The 23,351-nt window shown below is 38.9% G+C and overlaps 1 protein-coding gene across 4 annotated transcripts in view; it reads left to right on the forward strand.

Annotated features, from left to right (window-relative positions):
* The first annotated feature begins 404 nt into the window (after window positions 1-404).
* DNM1L (dynamin 1 like) overlaps window positions 405-23,351 on the forward strand; it is a 36,325-nt gene continuing 13,378 nt past the window's right edge. For 2 of the 4 annotated variants that reach the window (XM_069003118.1, XM_069003120.1), the window contains exons 1-8: window positions 405-644; window positions 12,214-12,361; window positions 17,730-17,768; window positions 18,912-18,958; window positions 20,044-20,115; window positions 20,598-20,684; window positions 21,273-21,435; window positions 22,706-22,826. In XM_069003118.1, the coding sequence (XP_068859219.1) occupies window positions 543-644; window positions 12,214-12,361; window positions 17,730-17,768; window positions 18,912-18,958; window positions 20,044-20,115; window positions 20,598-20,684; window positions 21,273-21,435; window positions 22,706-22,826 (779 nt within the window). In that variant the 5' untranslated portion in view covers window positions 405-542. The remainder of the gene's footprint in view (window positions 645-12,213; window positions 12,362-17,729; window positions 17,769-18,911; window positions 18,959-20,043; window positions 20,116-20,597; window positions 20,685-21,272; window positions 21,436-22,705; window positions 22,827-23,351) is intronic. The other 2 variants (XM_069003119.1, XM_069003121.1) reach the window with 1 other exon arrangement.

A 23,351-nucleotide genomic window follows, 5' to 3' on the forward strand; every position in this document is an offset into this window, starting at 1 on the left:
AGGTTGGACATTGGGAAGAATTTCTTCACAAAAAAGGGTGACTGGGCATTGGAATGGGCTGCCCAGGGAGGTGGTGGGGTCACCGTCCCTGGAGGTGTTTAAGGAAAGACTGGATATGGCACTCAGTGCCACGGTCTAGTTGACAAGGAGGTGCTCGGTCACAGGATGGACCCGATGATCTCGGAGATCTTTTCCAGCCTCACTGATTCTGCGACTCTGTGTAATAAAACCTGGCAATGGCTTGTGATTCAAGACCACAGCGACCCTGCCGTGTTCCTCGAACGCCCGCGGCCACCGGCGCCCCCCGAGTGCGGCGCGGCCCGGGGAGGGGCCCCGGCAGCCGCCATGGCCTACAACTCCCATGGTGCCCAGCGGCGGCGCCGCTGCGCGCGACGGGCGCGCAGAGACTGCCGGGGGCTGGGCCGTGCGCGGGGGCCGGCGCCGATGGCGGCAGGCGCAGGGGGCGGCTGAGGGAGCCGCCGGTGCCCGTCGCGTCCATCGACCGCCGACACCTCGCCCGCCCTGTCTCTTCCCCCGCCGCTATGGAGGCGCTGATCCCCGTCATTAACAAGCTGCAGGACGTGTTCAACACGGTGGGGGCCGACATCATCCAGCTGCCGCAGATCGTGGTGGTGGGCACGCAGGTGAGGCGGGCCGGGCCGGGGGCGCGGGCGTTCGCCGCCCTGAGGGCAAGGTCGGCGTGTCCATCGCGCTTCCGCCGCTGCCGACCCGCGGCTGTCTCCGCCAAGGGCACGGGGGGACGTGGTAGGCGAGGGCGGGTGGGGCGGGCGGGACGCCCTCGGTGCCGGCGTTCCCCCCGCACTCCTTCCGCGACTCGGCTCCCTCACCCCCGGCCGCACCGGGAGCGCCTCGTGCGCCGCCCGCCCGCCCTTTGGCGCTTCTCCGTAGCGGCTCGAGCGGGCGAGGAGCTCCGCAGGGCTGCGGGGAGGGCCGGTGCCCCCGTCTCCCGTGGCTCCGGCCCGCACACCGGGGGTGCGGGTGGCGTCGGGGGACCCGTGGACCGGCAGCCGCCCCAGTGCGTCAGCGTGAGCGCCATCGCTGCTCCGTCCGTGGCTTCCCTCCGCCGACAGCGGCCGTGAAGCGAGGGCCGAATGAAAGGGATGTGGTAGCGGAACGGCATCTTGCAGGCGTGGATGGTTTTCTTTTCCGCCGAGTTCTTGTACCGTTTGGACTCTTTGTCTTAGCTGGCGATGGGGAGTGAAGGTGAGAGGCGAGGCCGGCGGCTGTTGGCTGCAGCAGTTGCAACACGTGCGTGTGAGCCCGGTAATGCTCCTGGGCTCGAAGATAGCTCCGACCCCTTCATATCTCTTCAAATGGGATGCTGCTCTTCAGCAGAACTTTTGGCAGCTGGATATGCCTGACCAGAACTGCAGGGAGTAGAAGATGAAGCGTTTAACAGAAGTAAAACTTGAAGCTAATGGATCTCTCATTTTGTTTCTACTGAGTGTGCTCTGCTCCTTGACAATAGCTTACTCACCAAAGACTTTAATACCAAGTACTCTGCACGCAGGATTTTTATTAATTAACTTAAAACACCAGCTGTATGTGTAAAGCTTGCACGTTGTTGAGGCGTGGAATAGGTTTCCTCAAAGCCAGCTACAGTGTCAAAATGGCTGTGAGGCAACTACAAGTCATTCTCTTTTCCCACTGTACATCAGATACATTCACTGACTACATCAGCCACTTTATAAAGTAGGTCTGGAATGCTTGAATAGCACTCAAGAGAGGGAGAGACTGGTAAGCTGTGTTGGGTACTTGCTGGTTTTGTGTCTGATAGGAGTTGATCGCTTTATGAAGACATTTCATCTTCTCTACATGAAAAATTACACAAGCAAGCTGAGTGTTTCTTTTTATTCTTTTTATTCTTTTTATTCTTTTTATTCTTTTTATTCTTTTTATTCTTTTTATTCTTTTTATTCTTTTTATTCTTTTTATTCTTGTGTTTTGGTTTAGATCTGCAGCAGGAAGTGCTGTACAGAGGTGTGGCATTTTTCTATGTAAGATTTCAAAAGCATTTTTTCCAGTTTCACTTTATGAAACGTATTAAAGTGGCATTTTTGAAAAACGCTTTTAAGCAGCTCTGTCCCAGTTAGCTTTTCCTAGGTGTAAATACTTTTCATGAGTAAATACTGAGAGTTAAGACAGTATTGACATGTGGTTGACTTCAGTAGTACCAATATCTACTCAGTGCTGTATTCAGTATATTTATAAACCTCCATGAATTAGCATGAAACTTTCTATCAAGCCAAAACAAAGTCCTTTATGGACTCTGGAAAAATATATAGTAAAGTATCTTGGGGTTTTTTTGTTTTAGTCAGAGTTGTTGGAAGAAAAAAATTGTCTTTACTGAAAAGGATAATTCTGTAGATTGTTATTTTATGCAATTAGTTTTATTTTAAATGAAATTTTATTAATCTATTAATTTGAAGTTAGTTTATTGGAGACCAGATTTATGGAGATGTGTCAGATATGGCCTTAGAGCTGATAGTTTTCCTGCTGGTAGCTTGTTCCCTTTTCTTTTTTACGTGTGCCTTTTAGACAGTCTTGTTTCTTGGTGAAGTGCTACGTGGCCTTTAAGTTTGTTCACACAGCTGATGTATTTGTAGCCCACTGGCATATGCTGTCTTTGCTTTTTCTTCCTTAAATAATATTCACAATGAACAGTCTTGGATTTTTCACCTCCATTTTACTTGTAGGAAGCAAATGCTGCCAGTTAAGACTTCTGTAACTCTCTGTTAATTGAATTATGCTTCTTTCCTCCAATTTGCCAGTTGGTTTTCTTAAATGACCTTTTTACATATTCATCAAGGAGAAGAAAAATGCTTTTTAAAGTAGTGTTTTCTGTTTTATTTTTCTCACCTGTCCTCTCTTTTCTCTACCCTTGTGTTGTACTTATGTCTTTCTCCAGTTCTCATTTTGTGCATTAAGTTAATTCTTTCTTTTCTAGAGTGTGTAGAACTAGAAGCTGCTTATAAGTCTTAATTCAGCTGTGAATATTTTCTGTTTCCCATGTTCCCTTTCCCTCACCTCTCTTGTTTGGGATTAATTTCCTACTGCCCTTGTGCCCTGAGAAATTGAAATGCTTTAATTTTTCCTCTTTCTAGATACATTTGGTGCTAATTGCAAATTATTTCTCAGTAAATTTTGCACATTTAGGTGGTCTCTTGCACTTCTAGTGGTTTTCCTGCCACTCAGTCATACGAAAATTCCTTCTCATTCTCCCCATAAATATTGTGTAAGTTATTTCTAGTGTGTACTAGTGTCCTAGTACAGGGTCATTTAAGAAAACTGGGGACTGTGCTGATAGAACTCAGAGAACCTTCAGACTGCCAGTTTTCCTTCACTGTTTCAGGGTTTTTCAGCCATTCCCAGATAGCTGTTCTATTTTTTCCCCAATTCAGTATTCCACTTCCATTTTTAGAACTGTATGACTGAAGGGGAAAAAAAGAAGTGTCCAGGTTAGGAATATGATATAAAAATATTTGTTCAATAATGCTGTAATACTCAGCATTCTGGTTTACATAAATGCTTTGTGCTCTGTATTCGTAAGGGATAACAAGGTGATATTGAAGAGTCTCAACTAAACACATTAAAACTACAGTAAAAGGAGGCAAGGGGAAGAAAAGTAATTTGGTTAGTTATGGCATTTTGTATGGATAGGTGGTATCACAAAAATTAAATGTCTGCACTACAAAAGTGGGCATAAGATTTAGAATAAATGTAAGAAAACCAGCGAGACAATAAAATATCTGTCTAGAAGTATGTAAAAATGAATTGTCTTTATTTATTTTTTGTGCCAGTAATTCTTGAAATATGTTTGGGGTTTTTAGAATTCATCAGCCTAGTTATATACAAACTTTAGTGTCAGCTTTGTAGCAAAATTCTCCTAATAGTGACATTATAAAAACACCTTGTAGGCTTTATTTGCACTTGGTAATGTTAATTGAAGTGGAGATATCATGGTGAAGTTGATGTAGCAACTGATGGAATTCACAAGTGAGATTTGGAAGTGACCTTTCATGTGTACATTTATGAGTACTTTTGCTCAATCTTCTGTTAATGCTGTTTTGAGACTTGCAATGGGGAGGTGTAGTTTACAGTATCTACTATAGACTTCTGTGGGATGTTCCCCTGGGATTGGCTCACAGAGGAGCATTACATTTATTCCTTTTTTTTTACTGTGTGGAGTAAGTATCATGTTTGATATTTCAATGCTAGGACCACTTTTTGCTGCAAGGAGGAAGGTTTCTTGATTTGAGGCAACATCCTGAGCACTTGAATACGTATAAGTTTATATCCTGGTAAGATAAATAGTTGAGATGGTAATTTGGCTGTTAAGAAGTTGAAAGCAATGGGAAGGTAATGTGCAATCCTGACTAGTGGGATAAGGGGATGAATCCAGCAGATGCTATCAAAGAATCCCGTCTGAGAGAGACTGGCACCTTGGTCTGAAACTTCAGGTGCTGTACAGAGCTTCTGTGACTTCCCCTGTCAGGGAACAGAAATTTAAGCTGCTTAGCTCATTCAGTGTAGCCTACATTGTGTTGGCAAAAAGCCGGTTTGAGGTGAAGGAAACTCCAGCTTGTACCAAGCAACCAGGAAAACCCCATGCCAAACAAAGCTATGTCTTTCTCCCTTCTTTCTTGTTGGGTTGTTGGTTTGGATTTTGTGGGGGGTTTTTTTGTTTGTTGTGATTTTTCTTTGGGGTTTTTTATTGTTGTTGTTTTGTCCAAGGATCTTTCCTGGCATTTCATGCAGATGCAAAAACCCATTTGTATCTACATTTGAGGGATGTAACCAGTGTAGCTTCTATGCTGGCTGGGGACAGTTTGTTTTTTTCTCTCAAATGTTTTGTAAACTTCCTGGTTTCATTTGGTTTTTTTTCATTTTTTTCCTATCTGACATTTACAGTCTCTGGTTTTGGGTGTAACTGTTCTCCTTTTTGCCATCCTTTGCTCCTGTCAAGTCATGCCCTGACTGTTCTGCTGTTTGTTTCAGACAAGCAGCAAAGTGAGGCTGATGTTAATTAGCTGTTTACATTTACCAGACATAATATAAATGTTGCTGCTGATATGATACAGTGCAAATGGCGTTTATGTTGTGCTGTTTCTTTTCTCTGATGGGCTCCCTGTGTTTCTGAACAGCTGAGCTTTTTGGGTCCTGGAGGTTTCTTTGATTGGAAGGATGGCATTTTCACTGTTTCTAGCTGCAGACTTAATATGAATTAAAATAAAATGATAGGTCTAATAACTCGATCCTGCATTTTATCTATATTAATTTTTAATATGAAAGCAGTATTAAACATCATTTAAAGAAGATACTAAATTTATTGTTTGCAAATGCCTGATTATTTTGGAAGAGTGGAGAGTCTGTACAGAATTCACAGTTGGATGTGGATAAACAAGTCTTGTGCTTCTCTTCTTTTATTTTGTTTGTGTGATTTGTTTTCTCACTGGTTTTGGTGCTTTACTGCAAGGGTCCTGTTTATCTTGTGATTGGCAATTGTTTTTCTTGGAAAACCTGTATTTTAATTACAGCAGGTGAATCTTGTATGTTGTCTAGGGGGCACAGTGCACTGAAAACATGTTTTCAGGAAGATGGAGGGGAAGAGTATTAAAACAGCACAGGCATTTGTTTTTCAGAATCTGGAGAGAAAATGGCTGTGTAGTTCTTGGAAAAGATTTGTTCTTGTAGTAGCCAGAAGGTTGACTAACTTAGACATTTGGGTTTTGGGTTTTTTTGATAATACTGTTGTTTAGAACTTTTAAAATTTGAAGATACAAGTTGGCTTTGTTTTGATTCACTTTACTGCAAGTCATGAATATAGCAGTATACACAATACTACATAAGGTCAGGATATCTGGCTTGCAAATGTGAGTCTTCAGATACCACAGTTCCATGATGTAACTTAGTCTGTACTTGTTTCTACTCAGATGAGGCTTTTTTTCCTAAGTGAATTATTGGAGGGCTCAGGGAATTGATGTACTGAGGAAGAAAACATCTGCTAATCATTGCTGTATTTGCTGTTGTTTGGTCCGTGTCTACAGTTAGCTATGGTGTAAATGCGGATTTCTGAAGAATTTGAACTGAGCTGTGCCAGTTCTAGCATTTCTCACTGCTTGTACATAAGCTCTTTTATGTGGAGGTAGTTCCTGAGACTTCAGGTTTCTCCCTGACTTACTCAGGAGAGCTCCCTATTCAAGTAAATGGGGAATGCCCTGCAGGAACAAGAGTCTTGTAGTCTGGACAAGATCTTGCATGTATTTTGCAACAGTGAACAGTGCATGATGCTGGTTTCACTGCTTTCTCAAATTGGGATCAGCCTGTTGTCTCTTTTGCATCTTTTAGAAGTGTAATTTTGTTTCAAACAATGTCTTAAAATAATTCATTTGGCCTGCTTATAGCTTTAACATTCTTTTCTGGTTAGTAAATAAATTTTTTAATTTGTTAGCTGTTTACAACCAGTCTAGCTTGAGGTGTTCCTAGTTTGAATAGGAAGATTTTGTTATAATAGCTGTTCCAAGCAAAGCAGTTCCCTTGTGGAACTGAAATTGCATGTGTACTCACCTTTTATTCCAGAATAATTCATATTTGCAAAATACGGAAAGAAAAAAAATTCTGCTGCTCTTTAGTTACAGCAGGCTGAACTCTTCTAGGATGGCTACTGCAAATAACTTTTTAAAGCACTAATTTGGGTAATATTCCTGTGGATGAGATCCCAGCACAAATGCATTAGCTTTTATTTCCCAGTGATAGAATGAAAATTTAGGAAATTGTGTATGTATGTATTGCCAGGAGCATAATTTACCAGCAGGACTTTTATACTTCTTGGATGACAGAAACTGCAAAATTGCCACCATTTCATCTCAGATGTCAAAGCAGATGCATTGCTTTCCTTAATGGAGCTCTTCAGGAATTATTATTATGTCTCATTGAGAAGTCTCCCTTACTTCACAGTTCCTTACTGTCATTCTCAAATGTTTGTGTTGTTGTGCCACTCCAAAAGGTACAGGGAATTCTGAAATCACTGCCTCTATTTTCTTGTGCTGTCCTGTAGTTAAGTCCATGTTGTGTTGCAGGAGTGCTTTGCATTTTTCTTTCTACTGGATGAGATACTAAAAAAAGTTATCAGTTTGCCCTGTTCAAAAGCAAAGAGCTAAGTTTTTCCTGTCCTTTCAAGTAATTTTTGTTTTGGAAGTTTCCTAGTAATTTGTTGGATATGTTTCCTTAAAAAAGTTTTTTTTTCCACAGATGATATATTGTGCATTGGCTCCACAAAGACATTATGAAGTCTAAAGATAGACAAAGGAAGGCAGGAGATGCTTGTAAGATGACTTGAAATTTGTTGCAGCTGATACAAGTTCATTATCATTTTAATAATACTTGAAATATCCAACAGTCAACAACCTGAGCAAGTGACTGTAAGAAATTTGATGGTGCATCAGTGAGACTCCAGGAGGGCCTTGTGTTAATTTGCCTTCTTGCTTCATGGACTTCATAAGAGTAAGAGCTGACTTTGCTTATTTACTGAGCTAATTGGTGGGACCCTGTGAGCTGAAGGACTGTGAATCACAAGAGACCTGTCATTCCTTTGAAGACAGCCTCATGGAGCACAAAAAATAGTCTGTACACTTGCTTGGGAAAATGAGTGGAAGTCTAAGGAGAGCAGTACTGAGGGAACTTATGACTCAGCCTCAGCGCAGAAGACTCGTGCAGGAGGTAGAAATGAGGACAAGCTCGCTCAGGGATATAAAAATACTGCCTACATAGGCAGAGATGGTATTGAGAAAGCCACTGTTACTGGTAGGGGACATCAGAGGCAACAGGAACTTCCAGCACTATCAGCAGTTATGAAAAAAGAGAAATGAGGCTTGCTGCTGACTGTGGCAGGTGATCCAGTGGCAGTGAATATGGACAGCACTGAGGCACTTGATCCTTTCTCTGCCCTGGTCTTTGCCATCAGGGTGTTCTAGGCCGTTGTCCCTATAGACAGCAGTAAAAGTGGAGAATAACTCCATGGTGCAAGAGGGTTGGTTCAGGGTTCTTTTTTTGATATGGAGAAAACATCTTTGCATTCTGTTTGGTGTGGGGCACAAGTCTTCTAAAGTAGGAATGCTAAGGAGAATGCAGAAATAGAGTAAGAGAGCCAGTGAAGTAAATGGGATAGGATGAATGTGAATGGTTGCTCACAGTGTTACTTCAGCATTTTCAAGACAGAGTCTCTTCCATTTGACTTGTAGACGACCCTGAAGTGTTTCTGAAAGTAACATCTCTGGCTGTTAATGAAGCTGAACAATTATAAAATCATGCATTTGCTGTGTGCTGCTTCTGAATTCCTAAAACTGTGGTTTGTAATGCAGCAGATTGTAACCCACACTTTCTCTTAAGAATTAATGTAATGGATGGGAGCAAATGCCTTTTGATACTTACATGCACACAGTTGAAATATGCAGGGACAAGTAAAGAAGGACAGAGAGGCAGAGCAACCTCAGGAGGACTGTTAAAAGTAGAGATGCTGGCTTTTTGGAGTGGATCAATTCTTACATCTTGCAGCTTCTTAATTTGGGAGAGTAAGTGCACAATTGTTTCCTAGTGACTGCCTTTCATCCTTGATTGTCAACATCATCTTCAGATTAATCTAAACAAAGATGAACACATGGGTGTTACAGAGGCAGTGAGAATGCTGATAAGGTTTCAACACACACTGACAGTATATATGATGTAAAATATGGAAGTCCTGTGTGCATCATCTCTTTTTATCTTAGTACTTCTGGGGAAAATGGTTTTACCATCCACCAGACTCAGGTGTTTCTCTGTGAGATTAATGGTGGTTGACAGAGCAGAGTGTAAAACACAGCCATGGAAGTTTGACACAAAGGTTAAAGGAGTGGCACAAGATGTTCCTGTATTTGCTCCCCCTTTTTTTCTGAGCAATCTCTATTAACTTCCTCTAGATATCACACAGCTAATAAATATTTCAAATTAGGATCAGATATTAGGGTGCCAGAGGGAAAATCTGCCTCATCCTCTATGAAAAGTTAGAGTTTGTTAATGCTTTTCTGGACTCATCATTAAATGAATTTGTGGATTTCAGTCCATGCTTAAAATCATGACAAGCATTTCAGTGAGATGACAGGACAAGTGTGATGCTTCTGCAGACTCACCTAAAATTTCTGTGGTACCTTTGGTCATCAGAATTAGTCTCTGTCTACATCTGGCTGAACTGACTTTGTATTCTTAACAGACCCATATCCCACTGGCAGAACAAGATCAGCTTTGTGCTTACTGCCTTCCTCAGCGTGTTCCCAGGCAATTCGTGGTAATGGATGCTAAGGAGTCCAGATTAAGAAGTGCGTCATTAGATAATTGTATTCCAACAACAGATTGCTTTAGTTGGGAATGTAATGCAATTTGAAAGAATTTCCTGGTGCATGGAGCACTGTAATGTTTCATTTAGTGTGTTTGCAAAGGATCCAGATTGTTCCTTCTCTGTGTGGAGATAATTGGGAGTGGTGTAAGACACAGTGGGTTACTTCTAAATGTAGCTTGGTGTGTGCCCATTTTAGTTTCCAGCATTACCACTCCTTAGGAAAGACTAAAGAGCAGCAGTGTGCAGCAGCTTGTCCCATGGATTTTTGGTTTCCTTTCATGATGAGGTTCTTGATAAGGATTCCAGCTATTTATTACTATACCTTATGTGTTTGGATTATATGTTCATGAGAAGCCACTTCATCTAAGTCTGATCTCCAGCCTTTTGAGACTGAGTGATAATTTTTGCCATGTCTAAGAAATCTTGCTGAAGAGACCACAGAATCATCAAGATTGGAAGAGACCTTTAAGGTTATCTAGTCCAACCATCAACCCAGCATAATCACCCCTAAACCATATCCCCAAGTGCCACATCGAGATGCCTCTTAATGTTTGAAATATTTTTAATAAATGAAACACTGGTCTTCCTTGGTTTTTTTTTTCCAATGAAGCAGATGAACCTTAATAATCTCCCTTTTTTTTTGGTTTTTCACTTCAACAAAGCATTTCACTTGTAAGTAAGTTTATTGAGAAGTGGTTTGTTATTTTTCACTGTGAAGTTTTTTTTTTTCAGAGTCTGTAATATCAATAATTCTTCAGAAGTGTGCCAGAACAGGAGCTCTCTTAGGAAGGCTTGCAGACCTAGTTCATGCTTTGGTCAGGTTGTTCTTAAGTTATTTTGGTAAGAGTTCAGTGCCCAATGGTCTCTTATAAGCTCCTTGCAGGGAAGGTTCCCAAAGTTGGGTTTGGAGGAGGACAGTTGAAGAAAATTATTAATTAATTTCTAGGGGAGTCTTTTGAAGGAAAACCAAATCTTAATAAAGCCATATTTCTGTTAGACCTTGCTCTGTTTCCAAGTCTTTCTAGACCATTGATCTTACTGGTGTCAAATTTGATTTAGATTTACTCTGAAAAATATACATCATCTGCACTGGTATGTTTGCCTATTGAGACAAATGATATTTTTGATAAAACATCTTTTTTTTCCTGTGCCATAAAGCATATACAATAAAGTGGTACAATAAAAGGCTTTCATTTGTTCCTGTTTAGACTTTCTAGGGGTTTGGCCTTGTATTTTAATATTTATTTTGTAGTTCTGCATACAAGTCCTATTTCAATAGGTTATAAAGCTCATATAATATATTCATGTCTTGTTTTACTGCACTAGTAGAAATGTGCTGTCTGATAGTAATGTGTTGCTTGACCTCTGATGTATTTTTCATTTTTAGAAAAGTCACTTAATGTCACTAAATGTGTGAGATTTAAAGATATTCATCACTTCTTTTATATCATGTTATGCTAGGTTATATACTCATCATTTACTTGAAGTCTCAGATCTGTTATTTCAGAACAGGTAGGCTGAGTGGGGGTTCTATAGCAGTTACATAATGCACATTCCAGCTGTCAGAAGCATGTGTTGGTTTCCTTTTTTTGGTTCTGTTTTTCTTTGTTTTTTAGCAAGCAGGGGAGTTGTTTAGTAGTTGCATTAATACAGAAACATTTCCTAGATGGTGGCAATGACAGAACAGGTTTTCTCATGGCATCTCTATGTAGACTTAGAGCTGCAGAAAACTGGAAGAGTTGAATACAGTATTATTAAAAAGACAAAATCTTCTCAATCAGACCGAGTATTCTGTTGACATAGCTGGGCCTGTTGTTCATTGTTAGTTTTAACATGGTACTGGTCTGGAATAATTTCTAAAACCCAGGTTTTCACAGGTGCTTGTTGGACCAATTATGAATCTTATCCAAAGTCATGCAGGAGAACATTTGAAATATAGATGCTCAAAGAGCATTTGTAATTTCACAGCCTTTAAGTATTCCCCAACTTTTTACAGTTTGTTGTTATTTAGACAGATGTTTGCCGTCAATGAAGTTGTAAATACTTAAATATATACAGAGAGAGAGAGTGTGTGGGATGCCATGAGACAATGTTTGTTTCTATGTTTAGGGTGCAAAACAATGTCTGTATTTATGAAGCTGATACATTTTACAAAACCCCCCAAACAAAGCCAAAAACCCAAACAAAAAACCCCACCCAACCAACCCTCAAACTGAAAGGAATATAAGATTGTAGCACCTTAATGTGCTCAAGTATACATAGTTAATATATGTTTGTGTAATGCTGCTGCTGGTATTAATACAGCCAAGCCCGTGTTAATTCTAACAAATACTAACAGAGGGATAAATTCCTCAGTTTACAAAGTTTTACTTCAAGATCTTAGAAGATGACATAGTAAAAGACATAGAATTTCTTTCTGAGCATTATAAAGCAAAGCATTTTTTCCCAAGAAATGTTTTGGGAGAGTTTAATATTTGTGGTAGAAAATGTTAAATAGGAGATTAATTTTTCTGAAACCTATTATGTGTTTAGTTTGACCTTAGGAGATAAAAACCATGGGACACTTACAAACCATGTAGATAGATATCTGTTCTGAGTATCCCAAGCAGGTTTAGACAGTTCCTGGCTTGTAGTGGGCTTGTGTCCTTCGGTGCCTGTGCAGTGACTCTACTGTGTCTGCAGGGAGTCTGTCTTATGCTCCTTCAGGCACTCTGTAGCAGAGGATAAAACAGAGTGCTGTTTGCAGGCCAGATGAAAGCAAACTAAAATATCACAGCATTTTTAGGTCAAAGAAAGTAATGTAGCTGTATTCTGCTTTTCAGAGCAGTGGAAAGAGTTCTGTGTTGGAAAGTCTTGTGGGGAGGGATCTGCTCCCACGAGGTACTGGAGTTGTCACCCGGAGACCCCTTATTCTGCAGCTGGTGCATGTTTCCCCAGAGGATGGTCGGAAAGGAGCTGGAGATGAAAATGGTAAGAGTGAGCCAAGAATGTGTTTTGCCTATTTGGAAAGAGAATTCAAATCTTTCTTGTTCTTTTAAATGAAAAATCAGTTGCTGTAATCTTAAAACTCTAGTATGCTTTTTAAAACTTGCTTGGAAGAAAACACAGCTGTTGTCACATTTGTTTGGTCCATTTAGCAAATGTCATGGAGTCAAAATCTTTTGGGTATTCAAAATATCTTTAATGTTTTAAGCTTTCTTGTTCTTGGGAATTTCTTTTGAGAAAAATAGGCCAAAGAAAGCATTTCAGTTATGAAGATAATTGTCTAGAATGTAGAGAACATGGTTTTCTTGTGTGTGTTTTTCGTCCCCTCCCTTTTTGCTGTATAAATAAGGTATTTCATTGAGAGGGTGATGAGTAAGAAAGTTTTTAGAAGGAGGGTAGGAAATAGGTAAGTTGTGAATGCAGTGAAAGAAGGAGAAATTAAAACAAACTTGTAGTAGATGCAAAATGAATTGAATTGACATGTTCTGTAGCTTACAGATGCCACCGTACTGGGTTGCACTGAGAGACTCCAAGTGCATCAAGCACAGCACTTCAAATGTTCTGAAGCTGTTTAGTTTGAAGCTTATCTTCAGTACTGCTTCTATTTTATCCTTCAGCAGATCATGAAAGTGATCTCAGTTGTCCCTTGGGAGTTTCAATGCTCATTTTATACCAACTAGTGCTCCTGATTTTAGGAAGGAGCAGCAGGGGCGTATCTACCTTCTGATTGTAAGATACATCTTAGCTTTTTTAAGTATACAGTAACAACTGCACACACTTTTGTTGGCGTGATAAACTTGGGGCTATAATTATTAATTCTCATTGTGTTCAAATTTTTCTTAATTTATAATTTGACAATAATAAGTCAAGGTATCAGAAGTTCTTTACAGTATTTGTTTTCCTGTAATATTTCTGGCCTTTGGGTTCTGAAGGACAGTTACTAGTATTGTGCTGTTTAAAAGGTTTAAGCTTCAATCTTAATTATTGTCACAAGCAGAGAATACAGTTAGGGTTCACAACAATTAGCATGCAAACCATGTGAGAAATTGTGGGGACAGTTCAGGCTGGAAATGATCTCAGGAGACCTCTAGTCCAGTCTCCTCAAAATAGGGCCAACTCTGAACTCAAGACCAGGTTTCTTGGGTCTTTATCTGTTTGGGTCTGAAAACCTCCAAGGATGGAGAATTCAGTCTCTGTGCAACTTTTTAGAAATGGCACATTTGATGTCTTTAAATAGAGTTTTAAGTTGCTTGTGTTGTGCAGTGTATAGTTTGTATTTCTAGAACTTCTCAGAATGCTTGGATTTTGAGTTGTAGGGTAAAATATTATTTTGTTCTTCTCTGCAGCTTTACAGGTGTAAAAGCAGGTTTTGTAATTGGAGTATTCTGAGTAAAGGCAGAGCCTTTTTGTTTTAGGTTGCATTTGATCTAAGGATTTGGATTTTAAATTTAAAATGTATAAGGATGTGGGGCTAAATTATTATTTATGATGCCCACTTAGATTTTTTTGGGGAAAACTATCAATATGCAACATGTACATGTTATAATCTCATCTTGTTCCTCTGAGAGAAATGTAGGCTTGTTTGGTAAAACCAGAGAAACCTTTATGATCTCCCAATTGAGCTTGAAATGTCTCTTCTTTCCAAAATTCAGGCAAATCATGGTCTAGATGATGTTGTCACTGCTCTGGTTTAGCTTATGTTCAGACTGTGGTGTTAGATCTGAGAAGATGGGATCAAGTAGCTTGGAAAGAAAAGAGATGGCAACCTCTTATCCTGGTTGTGCTGTGTGACATTGTAATAAGTGCCATTAGAAGTCTAATTTTAGAGGTAATTTTATGTGTAACGAGGTGGATGTTGAGGTAGGGTTGAATATGGATTTGGGATTTCCCAGAGGGAAATAGCCTTGCAGAAAAGGATTTTATCCAGATGAGGGTTTTCTTCTTTAAAAGTTGAATATTGGAGAAGGGAGTATCAGTCCTGGCATGCTGCTTTCTGAATGATGGCATTGAACTCTCTGTACACACAGATACTTTTACACAACTGTCTCTTCTCTTTTGACTTCTGTTTTGTGATTGTCACTTGTATCCATCCTAATGCTTGCTCTACTAGTGTTATGTATTAACACTCCATTCCCATTTCAAAATAGCTACTCTGTGGTTCTTACAAGCTTAAGTGTTATCTGTTGGAGCATTGGCATCCAGAAAGCTTCCCAGTTTTTAACACACTTTTGACTGCTGTGCTATTCAGATAAGGAGGGAAAAAATGATACCCTTGTACTGTGGTCACTGCAATAAATCAAGGGAGTCAGAAAATACCAGAGATAAATTTTCCATTAAATATGAAGTTCTGTATTTTTATAACATGTTTTTTCAGGCTGATCTGTATATTCTACAGAGAATGTGTGTAATTTGATGTGAAGGAAATGTTCTCAGCATGCTTTTGCTGTTTATTGTTGGCCTCTAGTGATTCAGCACATATGGTGTGTTTGATGTGATGATACCACACTGTGGTGTTGTCTGATCAAATTGCAAGAGAAGCAGCACTTATCAGAGAACTGGGCCTGGACTTGTGAATTATTAAATTGGTCTTGCAGTGAAGACCTATAATGGTAGTTCAGAAATGGAAAATAAGAGAGAACATACCAGTGGCCAAGTAGTAAATGCTTATAGGTTCCTTTTTATTGTTTGTTTCAGGATAGGAAACTGAACATTGTTCAAATTCGGAACAGACAGAATTGATACAGAACACAGGAGCAATTAATATAGATCCACTGCTTGCTAAATCAGCACTGGTTTTTCAGCCTTTTACTCTCTACTTCAGATAGGAATCTCTTACCCCTAGCTCCCAAACAGTGTGGCTTGCTTCTCTGGACTTGGCTTTGTAGAAGCACGAGAGAAAAAGAGCTTTCCCTCAAAAGGCCTTGCAATCTAGTTGGTGTCAAGGATGGGAAAAATGGTACAACCTACAGAAGGGATTGGAAGAGGTGCACATTTTCCTCACAAGTTCACTTTTTTTTTTTTAATTTAGAGAAAGAGAGCTAGGAAAGGATGAGGTGACACGACTTGGGGGAAAGAGAGTACAGATAGATGGTCATCTTCTCAGTCCGGGACCTGTGAAGATATGAAAACTAGAAACCTTGGAAGTTAGTATTTGGGAAGTTCTCATTGCCATGCTGCAGGAAATCCTCTGTGGTGGTGGCCTTTTATGACTCCCAGCAGCTTCTCTGTGCTCCCATTGTAAATGAATAACATTTCTATTGCTTTAGAAAGGCAGAGGAAATACATGAATAACTGAAGTCAGTAATCTTTGTATTGTATTGAGCTTCTTAAAGGAATATTGTAGAGTAGGATGTAACAAGTACAATTTGGTGGAGGGCAGTCCTGAGAAAAATCAAGTAATCTGTCTGCTTTTCCTGTGCATTTATTAAGGTTTTCAAGTCTTACTACAGGATATGGAAAACCAGAAAAGTATAGACTGTTGCTTTATTCCAGAGATGGGGTGGGTTTTTTTTTCGAAAAGCAGGGTCTGTTTGTTCTTAATAGCTGCTGTTTTACTAATTGCATATAATGTGTAATACTGGATTTCGTAATGACCAGAGTGTCATTTCCTCACACCTTTCTCTGGCATTTAATCTTTCATGTAATCAGGTCATTAATTCTTCTGAATAGATTGCTGGAAAAGCTTCCAGAAAATAACATAACTGGGGGACGACTGATTTACCAGTTAAATGAGTGATTAAAAAACATCCTACATGGAAACCAGAACAGTGGGTTGCTGAATGTGGGCTAATTAAAACACTTTCTCCTTGCCTTGAGCATTGTTACATTTAGAGAAATGCAAATCCTTCCTCGTTTCCTAAAAGCTCCTTTCCATTAAATTAGATCTATTGGGAAACTTTTCTGTAGGTATTAGCAAGTTAAAATGCAATGTCTCTGACTTGAGTGTGTCTTCTTAATATTTATTTTAAGAAGCTTGTAGATAATAGTGAAAAAAATTTATTTATACATAGAACTAAGCCTAGTACCTAGCTGCAAATTCCCATGCCACCAGAAAGAGAATAATTTAAGACTAAAACAGTGTCTGATAAGGAAGTCATCTCCTGAGGAGGGACATAACCAGAGAGGGCCTCATCCATATCTTTGAAATGTAACAGTGGCAGGATCTTGCTGTATATTTTTCTTCCTGGCTTTAGGCCTCTCTTTACTCTCTTAGATTCGATTTTTAAGAGGAGATGAGCAATACAATATTGAAGATATTGCAGTTTCTTCCTCTATGTGCTTTTTGCTTTATTTACTCTGAACAGTAAATAAACTAAAGCTGTTTAATAACCTGGAATGAAGGAACCCTTGCACTTATTTTGGATGCTGGTATGTCATTTTGCCTATTTGCCAACCAAGACAAACAAAAGCTTTTTCCTAATGATGGTTTTTTCATAGCTCATGTGCCTGCAAAACAGTAGGGATGAAAGTTTGCTTTTTACAAGTTTTTCCTTAACACATCCAGTCCATCAAAATCATATTTCTATCGATGATGCACCCACCTTTGACTGAGCAAGACATCAACTCTCCAGATGAACTAAGCTTTTCAAACAGAGGAGTTGATTATTGTTGTGCTACCTACAGTTTGTACCAAACAGGTGCAAACCAAAAATGTCGTCACCAGTTTGTTTTGCTTCTTGCACTTTCAAGGTGTTGTACAGAGGTCACAGGAAAACAGAGTTGTAATTTCATCAACCCTTCAGTAAGAAGTTGGTTTTTTTTGTAATGGAATTTGCATAAATACTTTGCAAAAAAATAAAAGTTGAGAAAGGTGATACATATGTTGTCTCTTCTTAAATCTGTCTCAGAACTGATGTAATTCTTTAATTTGAGTCTTAAAAATACTGATGCACAGCATCATATTTCCTTCCCATACAGTAACACTACTTCAAGAGACATTCAGAATGTTTCTTTACTCTTTCTAGTTCTTGCCATGAGTAGATGATGAGAAACATATTTTGCCAAAGAAGTCCAACTTTGTGGAGACCAATGGTACTGTGTTCTGTGCTCAGTTAAGAAAATACTTTGAGCTTTTGGAATTAGGTGAATGGCAGTAATAGTCATCATCAAGTAAACTTTGTTGTATAGAGTATCTGATTAATATGCATCATTTATATATGTTTAGTTAAGGTCTTATTTCTGTGCATACTATTAATGTTACACACTCTCATCAATACTAGAATAGCATGCACATCTGTCTGCATGCATTTGTGCTCTTTGTAATAGAATCTGGTACTGAAAATTAATAAAATGCTATGTTAAAAATGATTAAAAATGTTAAACGCCATTCAATGCTGTTTCTCTTTAACTGCAGACCCTGCTACATGGAAAAATCCAAGACACCTTTCTAAAGGTTGCCTTTATCCACTTGCTTTTTCTCCCTATGCCTTAAGTGCATGCTTATATACACTAATCACATACATTTCATGCCACATGGTTGTTGATTACACTTTTCCTTTTACACTTCAGCTACTGTGGTGATTATTTTGCTGAGTCTTGTGATCTGATTGATTTTCAGTTTTCTGACCTTGTTGCATTAGAATGAGATGATTTTTGCTTTTCTTCTGTGCTGTTGCTGCTTCATAGAACTTCCTGCACTTTTAATTCCCAAATCCTTAAAAATATTTGTTGATCAATTTTGTTAAATTTCAGCTGAAGTGAAAAAAATATTTTGAAAGATTACTTGATTGTAGGTAAACTGTGTTTGCCAAAAGGCCAGATTTCTTGTAGAGCAGATTGCTGTGTCAGGGAGCACAGAGGAAATGACCACAAACTAAAAATTGGAAATGGAACTTTCCCCTGATACTTGGAAACCTAATAGTGAAAGTGTGAGTATCTTGCAGTGTGACTCAAACTGCTGCCTGTGCTACAAAGCAGGAATTGAACAAAACCTCCTTTGCTGTTTTTGGGACTGCTCTTGCATAGTCCCCAAGTAATTCTGGACTTCACTGGTGACTGACAAGAGTGAAGATATTTGGTCCTTGACAGATTTGGGAAGAGACATGTTCTCCTAAGGCTTCTTTGTTATGCACAATTCTTGTGTATTTTCTGTTTGCTTGGTTTTAGTCCTACAGGTTTTTCTAACTTTTTCTTTCAGCTGTAATTTGATCTCACTTGCATGGTAAAAGCAAAGATGCTAAAAGCTAGCCTTTTTTTCCAGGTTTTTTAAGCTATTGCTAATAATTATTTTGTTTTCTGTTACAAGCTGATACTTAGTGAACAAGACCATGTCTGAAAAATTGTAGGATTGGCTCAGTCACAATTAGGAAGGTGGGCCTTGTGTGAGACAAATAAGACATAGTAGTAAGGTGCAATGTTTCAATAGACAGAATCATAAATCTATTTATACCAAGCTGTTTAACATCTAACTGTAGAAAGCTAACTAATTTTTCTTTTGCTGCTTGAAACAAAAAACATGTAGTTTTCAATGAACAGGCCTTGGAAAAATGTTATTAAAACATCTACTTCTTTCTCATGTATCAATTTTTGTTTACAGAGGTAGATGCTGCAGAATGGGGTAAATTTCTTCATACCAAAAATAAGGTATGTTTACTTTCTTGATGTAGTAGCAGTGTCATAAATATGTTAACATATATATACTTAATTCTGTTATCTCTTCCCTTGACTTTCCTGAAAAGGTAATGACTACTGGCATTTATTATGCCTGCTGCACTATATGGCAGAATATTGAGGATTTTGTGTTTCTCTATTTATGAGTACAAAACTTTTGAAAACATAAAATGTCTGTTGTGTGGGTCATAGATTCCATTGAGTTATTTATCACAGTCCTTTTTGGTTTATTTTGTTGATTATTCTATTTTGTGCAATGCCAAAATTAGAATGGATTAGAAAGACAAGGATAGGTGTAAGCACAAGTCATTTCAGTCCACTGAAGAATTGGCTACTTCAGAGGTTTATTAGAAAGCTGTGAAAAAGAAGGAAGAGCCTCCTGTGCATCAGGGTCAAAGAGCAGAACCTGAGATGGCCTAGCACTTCAGGAAGAGAGTCAAAGCATAATTCTTGCTTGAAGAAAGTAATACTTTTGTTGGCAGAAGAATTATATAAGTGTCTATTACTTTAAGCTGATTTCCTCACCTTCTTGGCAGTGCTAGAAATTGAAGGAAAGCTAGAAAGAAATATAGAAGGACCCCAGTGCAAGGGCAGCTCTCTGCCAACTTATTTTGCTTCGGTGGCAGGAGAACAGTTTTTACAAGAGTGGAAAAATTTGAAAATGAAGCTGCCCTTTGTCCTCTTCAAGATGAGAAGTGGTTTAGGCTACATGTTGTTAATTAACTTCAAATGGTTGCAACTAGACTCAAAATGGAATTAAGTGTTTGGAATTCTCTTTAGGTGGACACAGATTAATAACTTGTGTCTGACATTGGTTATAAGTGCTAAAAACTGCCATCTCACAGAATTAGTCGAACAGATTAAATACCAATTTCTGTAATTTATAGCACTGATGATTCCTGTTAGCATCAGCTTAAGGACTAATAGTAATTATGATATTTTTTTCATATTCTGTATACTTAGAGAGTTTTTCACTATTCCTTGGAGAAGAGAGCATTATGTTGCAGTTAAGTAGGTAAATGCTGTCTTTGATTTCTAAACTTTTTTTCTTTCTTCAGATCTATACAGATTTTGATGAAATTCGTCAGGAAATAGAAAATGAAACTGAGAGGATTTCAGGAAACAATAAGGTAAATCCAGTAATGTCCATCTGTTGTCTTGCCATTGATTTTCTTGCTGCTTAAACCTTTCTTAAAGAGTTTTGGCAGCTAGGAGTGAAAAGCATTTGACTGTTCTAATGAAGAACACGGGAATGCTGCTTGCTATCTTGAGATTTTTTCACTGTGTTCATGAGATAAATGGCTTCAGCTAAAAGACAGAATTGTTGTTTTGCTCCAAGATTCTGTAATAAAAGTGCAAAAAAAAGTTTTTTTCAGTTAAACTTGCTTTCATTTTGCTCCATACCTGGCTTTATGTGTAATTATAAAATTGGCTGCTGCCACAGGAAAAAGAATTGGTTGCCAGACATGTGGCCTTTTTTCCTTGCTGTGTGTTTTAAGGTATGTAGTGAAAGAAAGTCTTTGTAGTATGAAACTACAGCCTTTGGATTTTCAAGTGATGCATTTAAATAATCCAGGGCAGTAATTATTACTTGTTATTAATGTATTTGTAGGGGATCAGTCCAGAACCGATTCATCTTAAGATTTTTTCATCTAATGTTGTAAATCTGACTCTTGTGGACTTACCTGGAATGACAAAGGTAAGATGCAGAGTGCTTCTCTTCTGACTCAGTGTGTATTTTTGAACAAGGTGTGCCTGTTTACTCTTTGTCATTGTTCTGTATTGTTAGGTAACCTGCTTTCCTCGGGTTAGATAGTGTTATATAAATTTGATTTGTCTTCTGGTGTAAGATTTGGGTTTCTGATGCTCTTTGCTGATGTCAGAGGTAGATTTGCTTATGTTTTTCCTCTTTCACATATAACTGATGGTAGGTGTGTGGGCTGCATGTTCCTTTTCATAGAAGAGGTAGCACTCCAGGTGTCAGAGCTGTACCTGCAGATAGATGAATATTGGGCAACTTGGAGAAATGTTTTTCACATTGCTTCTCCAGGAGTTGCTATGTGTGTTTTGTGTAAGAGGCTGTATAAAGGAGAAATGTTCAGATCCTGTTTGTTCAGGTTACATATGGAATAATTTTCTGAGACATGAAGATGACAAGATTACTTCTCTCCCTGCCCATGCACATATACACACCCCACTCTGCCAGTTGTGCACGTGGTGCTTGGACACTAAGCCTCATGCAGGCATAAAGACACAATTTTGAACAGTTCCATATTTTTTTCTCTAGGTGCCTGTTGGTGATCAGCCTAAGGACATTGAACTTCAAATAAGAGAGCTCATCCTTCAGTTCATCAGCAACCCCAATTCAATTATCCTGGCAGTCACGGCTGCTAACACAGACATGGCCACTTCCGAAGCACTGAAAATAGCTCGGGAGGTGGATCCAGATGGTAAGCACCAAGGCAAACTGGATGCTGTAATTCAACTTCTTTTTCAAACTAAATCCTAAAATAAAGCTGAAGTAGTTTGGGCAAAATATAGCAAGAAAAGTAAATGTCACCACATTTCCTAGAAAATGTAAGTTTTATATTTGCTTTAATAACTGATAGATTTTTGGCTTGCCAGCAGGCCGAGTTATTCTGGTAGTCATGAAGTCACTTCTGTTTCCACAGCAGCAAAATGGTATTAGTAATGTTGGGGTTTTTCAGAGTTTTAGTAGTTCACAGTGGCCTGTTAGGGCAACTTCATGCTTATTTCCCATTGTTGTTACTTCTAGTAGAGAAAATATCACCCTGTAGAAAATGTCACCCTGTATCCAGTAATTGACTGTCTAGCTGTTAGTTTAGTGACTTTTAGTAAGGATAAGATTAGTTTTGGTGCCCTGCATTTCTGTGGGAGAACTGACTGATTTAGTGGAGGAGGAAGATTATAATTTTATATTTACCTAAGGACTTTGAAACAGATCTGAAGCTACTGTCTGCCTGCTTCTTGCTTTTGCAAAGTGCTGTTGGTACCATTGACTTACAAATGGCACTGGTGTGATTTGAAAGAACATGGATTAATACACTTGGAAAATAGGTATACAGAAATTAGGTTAAAATTTAGCGTTGGTACCCTCAAATTTTTCTTTCCATAAAGTGTAACATTTCTCGATTGTTTTCAAACTCCAAGTCTGCTTTGGCTTGTTTGCCACATAACCTTGAGGGAAGACTTCTTCTTCTGGCAGTCTGCTCAGTTAACTGTGCTGTTTCAAGATAGTAAACCCCTTTTATTTTACCCCTGTAAAAATGATTGACATTGTCTTTTGGAACACTTCCAAAATTCTGAAACTTAGAGGTCTAGAGTAGCAGATCATGTTGCAGGTTCTGCAGGCCTAATGCTGTCTAATGAGAACCTACAGTACTGAAGTAGGTACACTCTCATGAAAGTTTCAAGACCCAAGAACCTACTGATTGTACTGAGATGCTGGTTTATTTTTTTAGACTCAAAAGGTGTGTTATATTTTAAAGAAAAAGTTCTTGGCACATTTTTTTTCAGACCAAGAGCTCAGGAAATATTAAGGTCCCAGACAAATCCTGTGTGTGTTAGCCTACCGGTTTAGATGGGGAATATTTACCTATTTAATGAATTTAGGTCACTAATTCTCCACTGTGCTGAATTACGAGTTTTAGTTACTCTGATCAAATCAGAACATCCCTGTGAGTGTTTTCCTTTTGGTAGGTCGAAGAACCCTTGCTGTTATCACAAAGCTGGATCTCATGGATGCTGGCACTGATGCTATGGATGTGCTCATGGGAAGAGTGATTCCAGTCAAACTTGGCATCATTGGAGTAGTGAATAGGTCTGTGTGGGCACATTGGTGCTATTTTTAAAACTGTGTTAATATGAAGCAATGCTTTCTGCTTTTTTAGCCATGAATATATAGTTTTAAAAGTAAGGTGACAATGTTAAAATAAACTTCTGAATAAGGAAGTGAGGAGCTTGTTGCTCACGTGTCAAAAGCCTTTGTTCTTCCACTCAACCAACTGCTAATGCAGAGAGGAGTAGAGACACTTCTAAAGAACTGTAGTGTCACCACTTCTGCTGTTGTCCTTCAGCTTGAGGGGTGCTTATGGTCAGCTGTTCACATTAGCTCTGATCCAGCACAGGTCCTGTATATATTAGGCCTAACTGCACATGGCTATGATACTGTTTGCTGTATTTTTTTACATTACTTAGGTCAAATCTCAAGTAGTTTTGATAAAAGCATTACTTAGTCTGTGTATAGTTGCTACCAATACCAATTTGTTGACTATGCTGCATGGAGCAACAAATAAAGACCTTTAAAGCCTAAGGAAGGTGAGTTATGTATGTAAAGCAAAAGCCA

Source organism: Aphelocoma coerulescens, chromosome 1A (genome assembly GCF_041296385.1).
Source record: "Aphelocoma coerulescens isolate FSJ_1873_10779 chromosome 1A, UR_Acoe_1.0, whole genome shotgun sequence".
Classification (NCBI taxonomy): domain Eukaryota; kingdom Metazoa; phylum Chordata; class Aves; order Passeriformes; family Corvidae; genus Aphelocoma; species Aphelocoma coerulescens.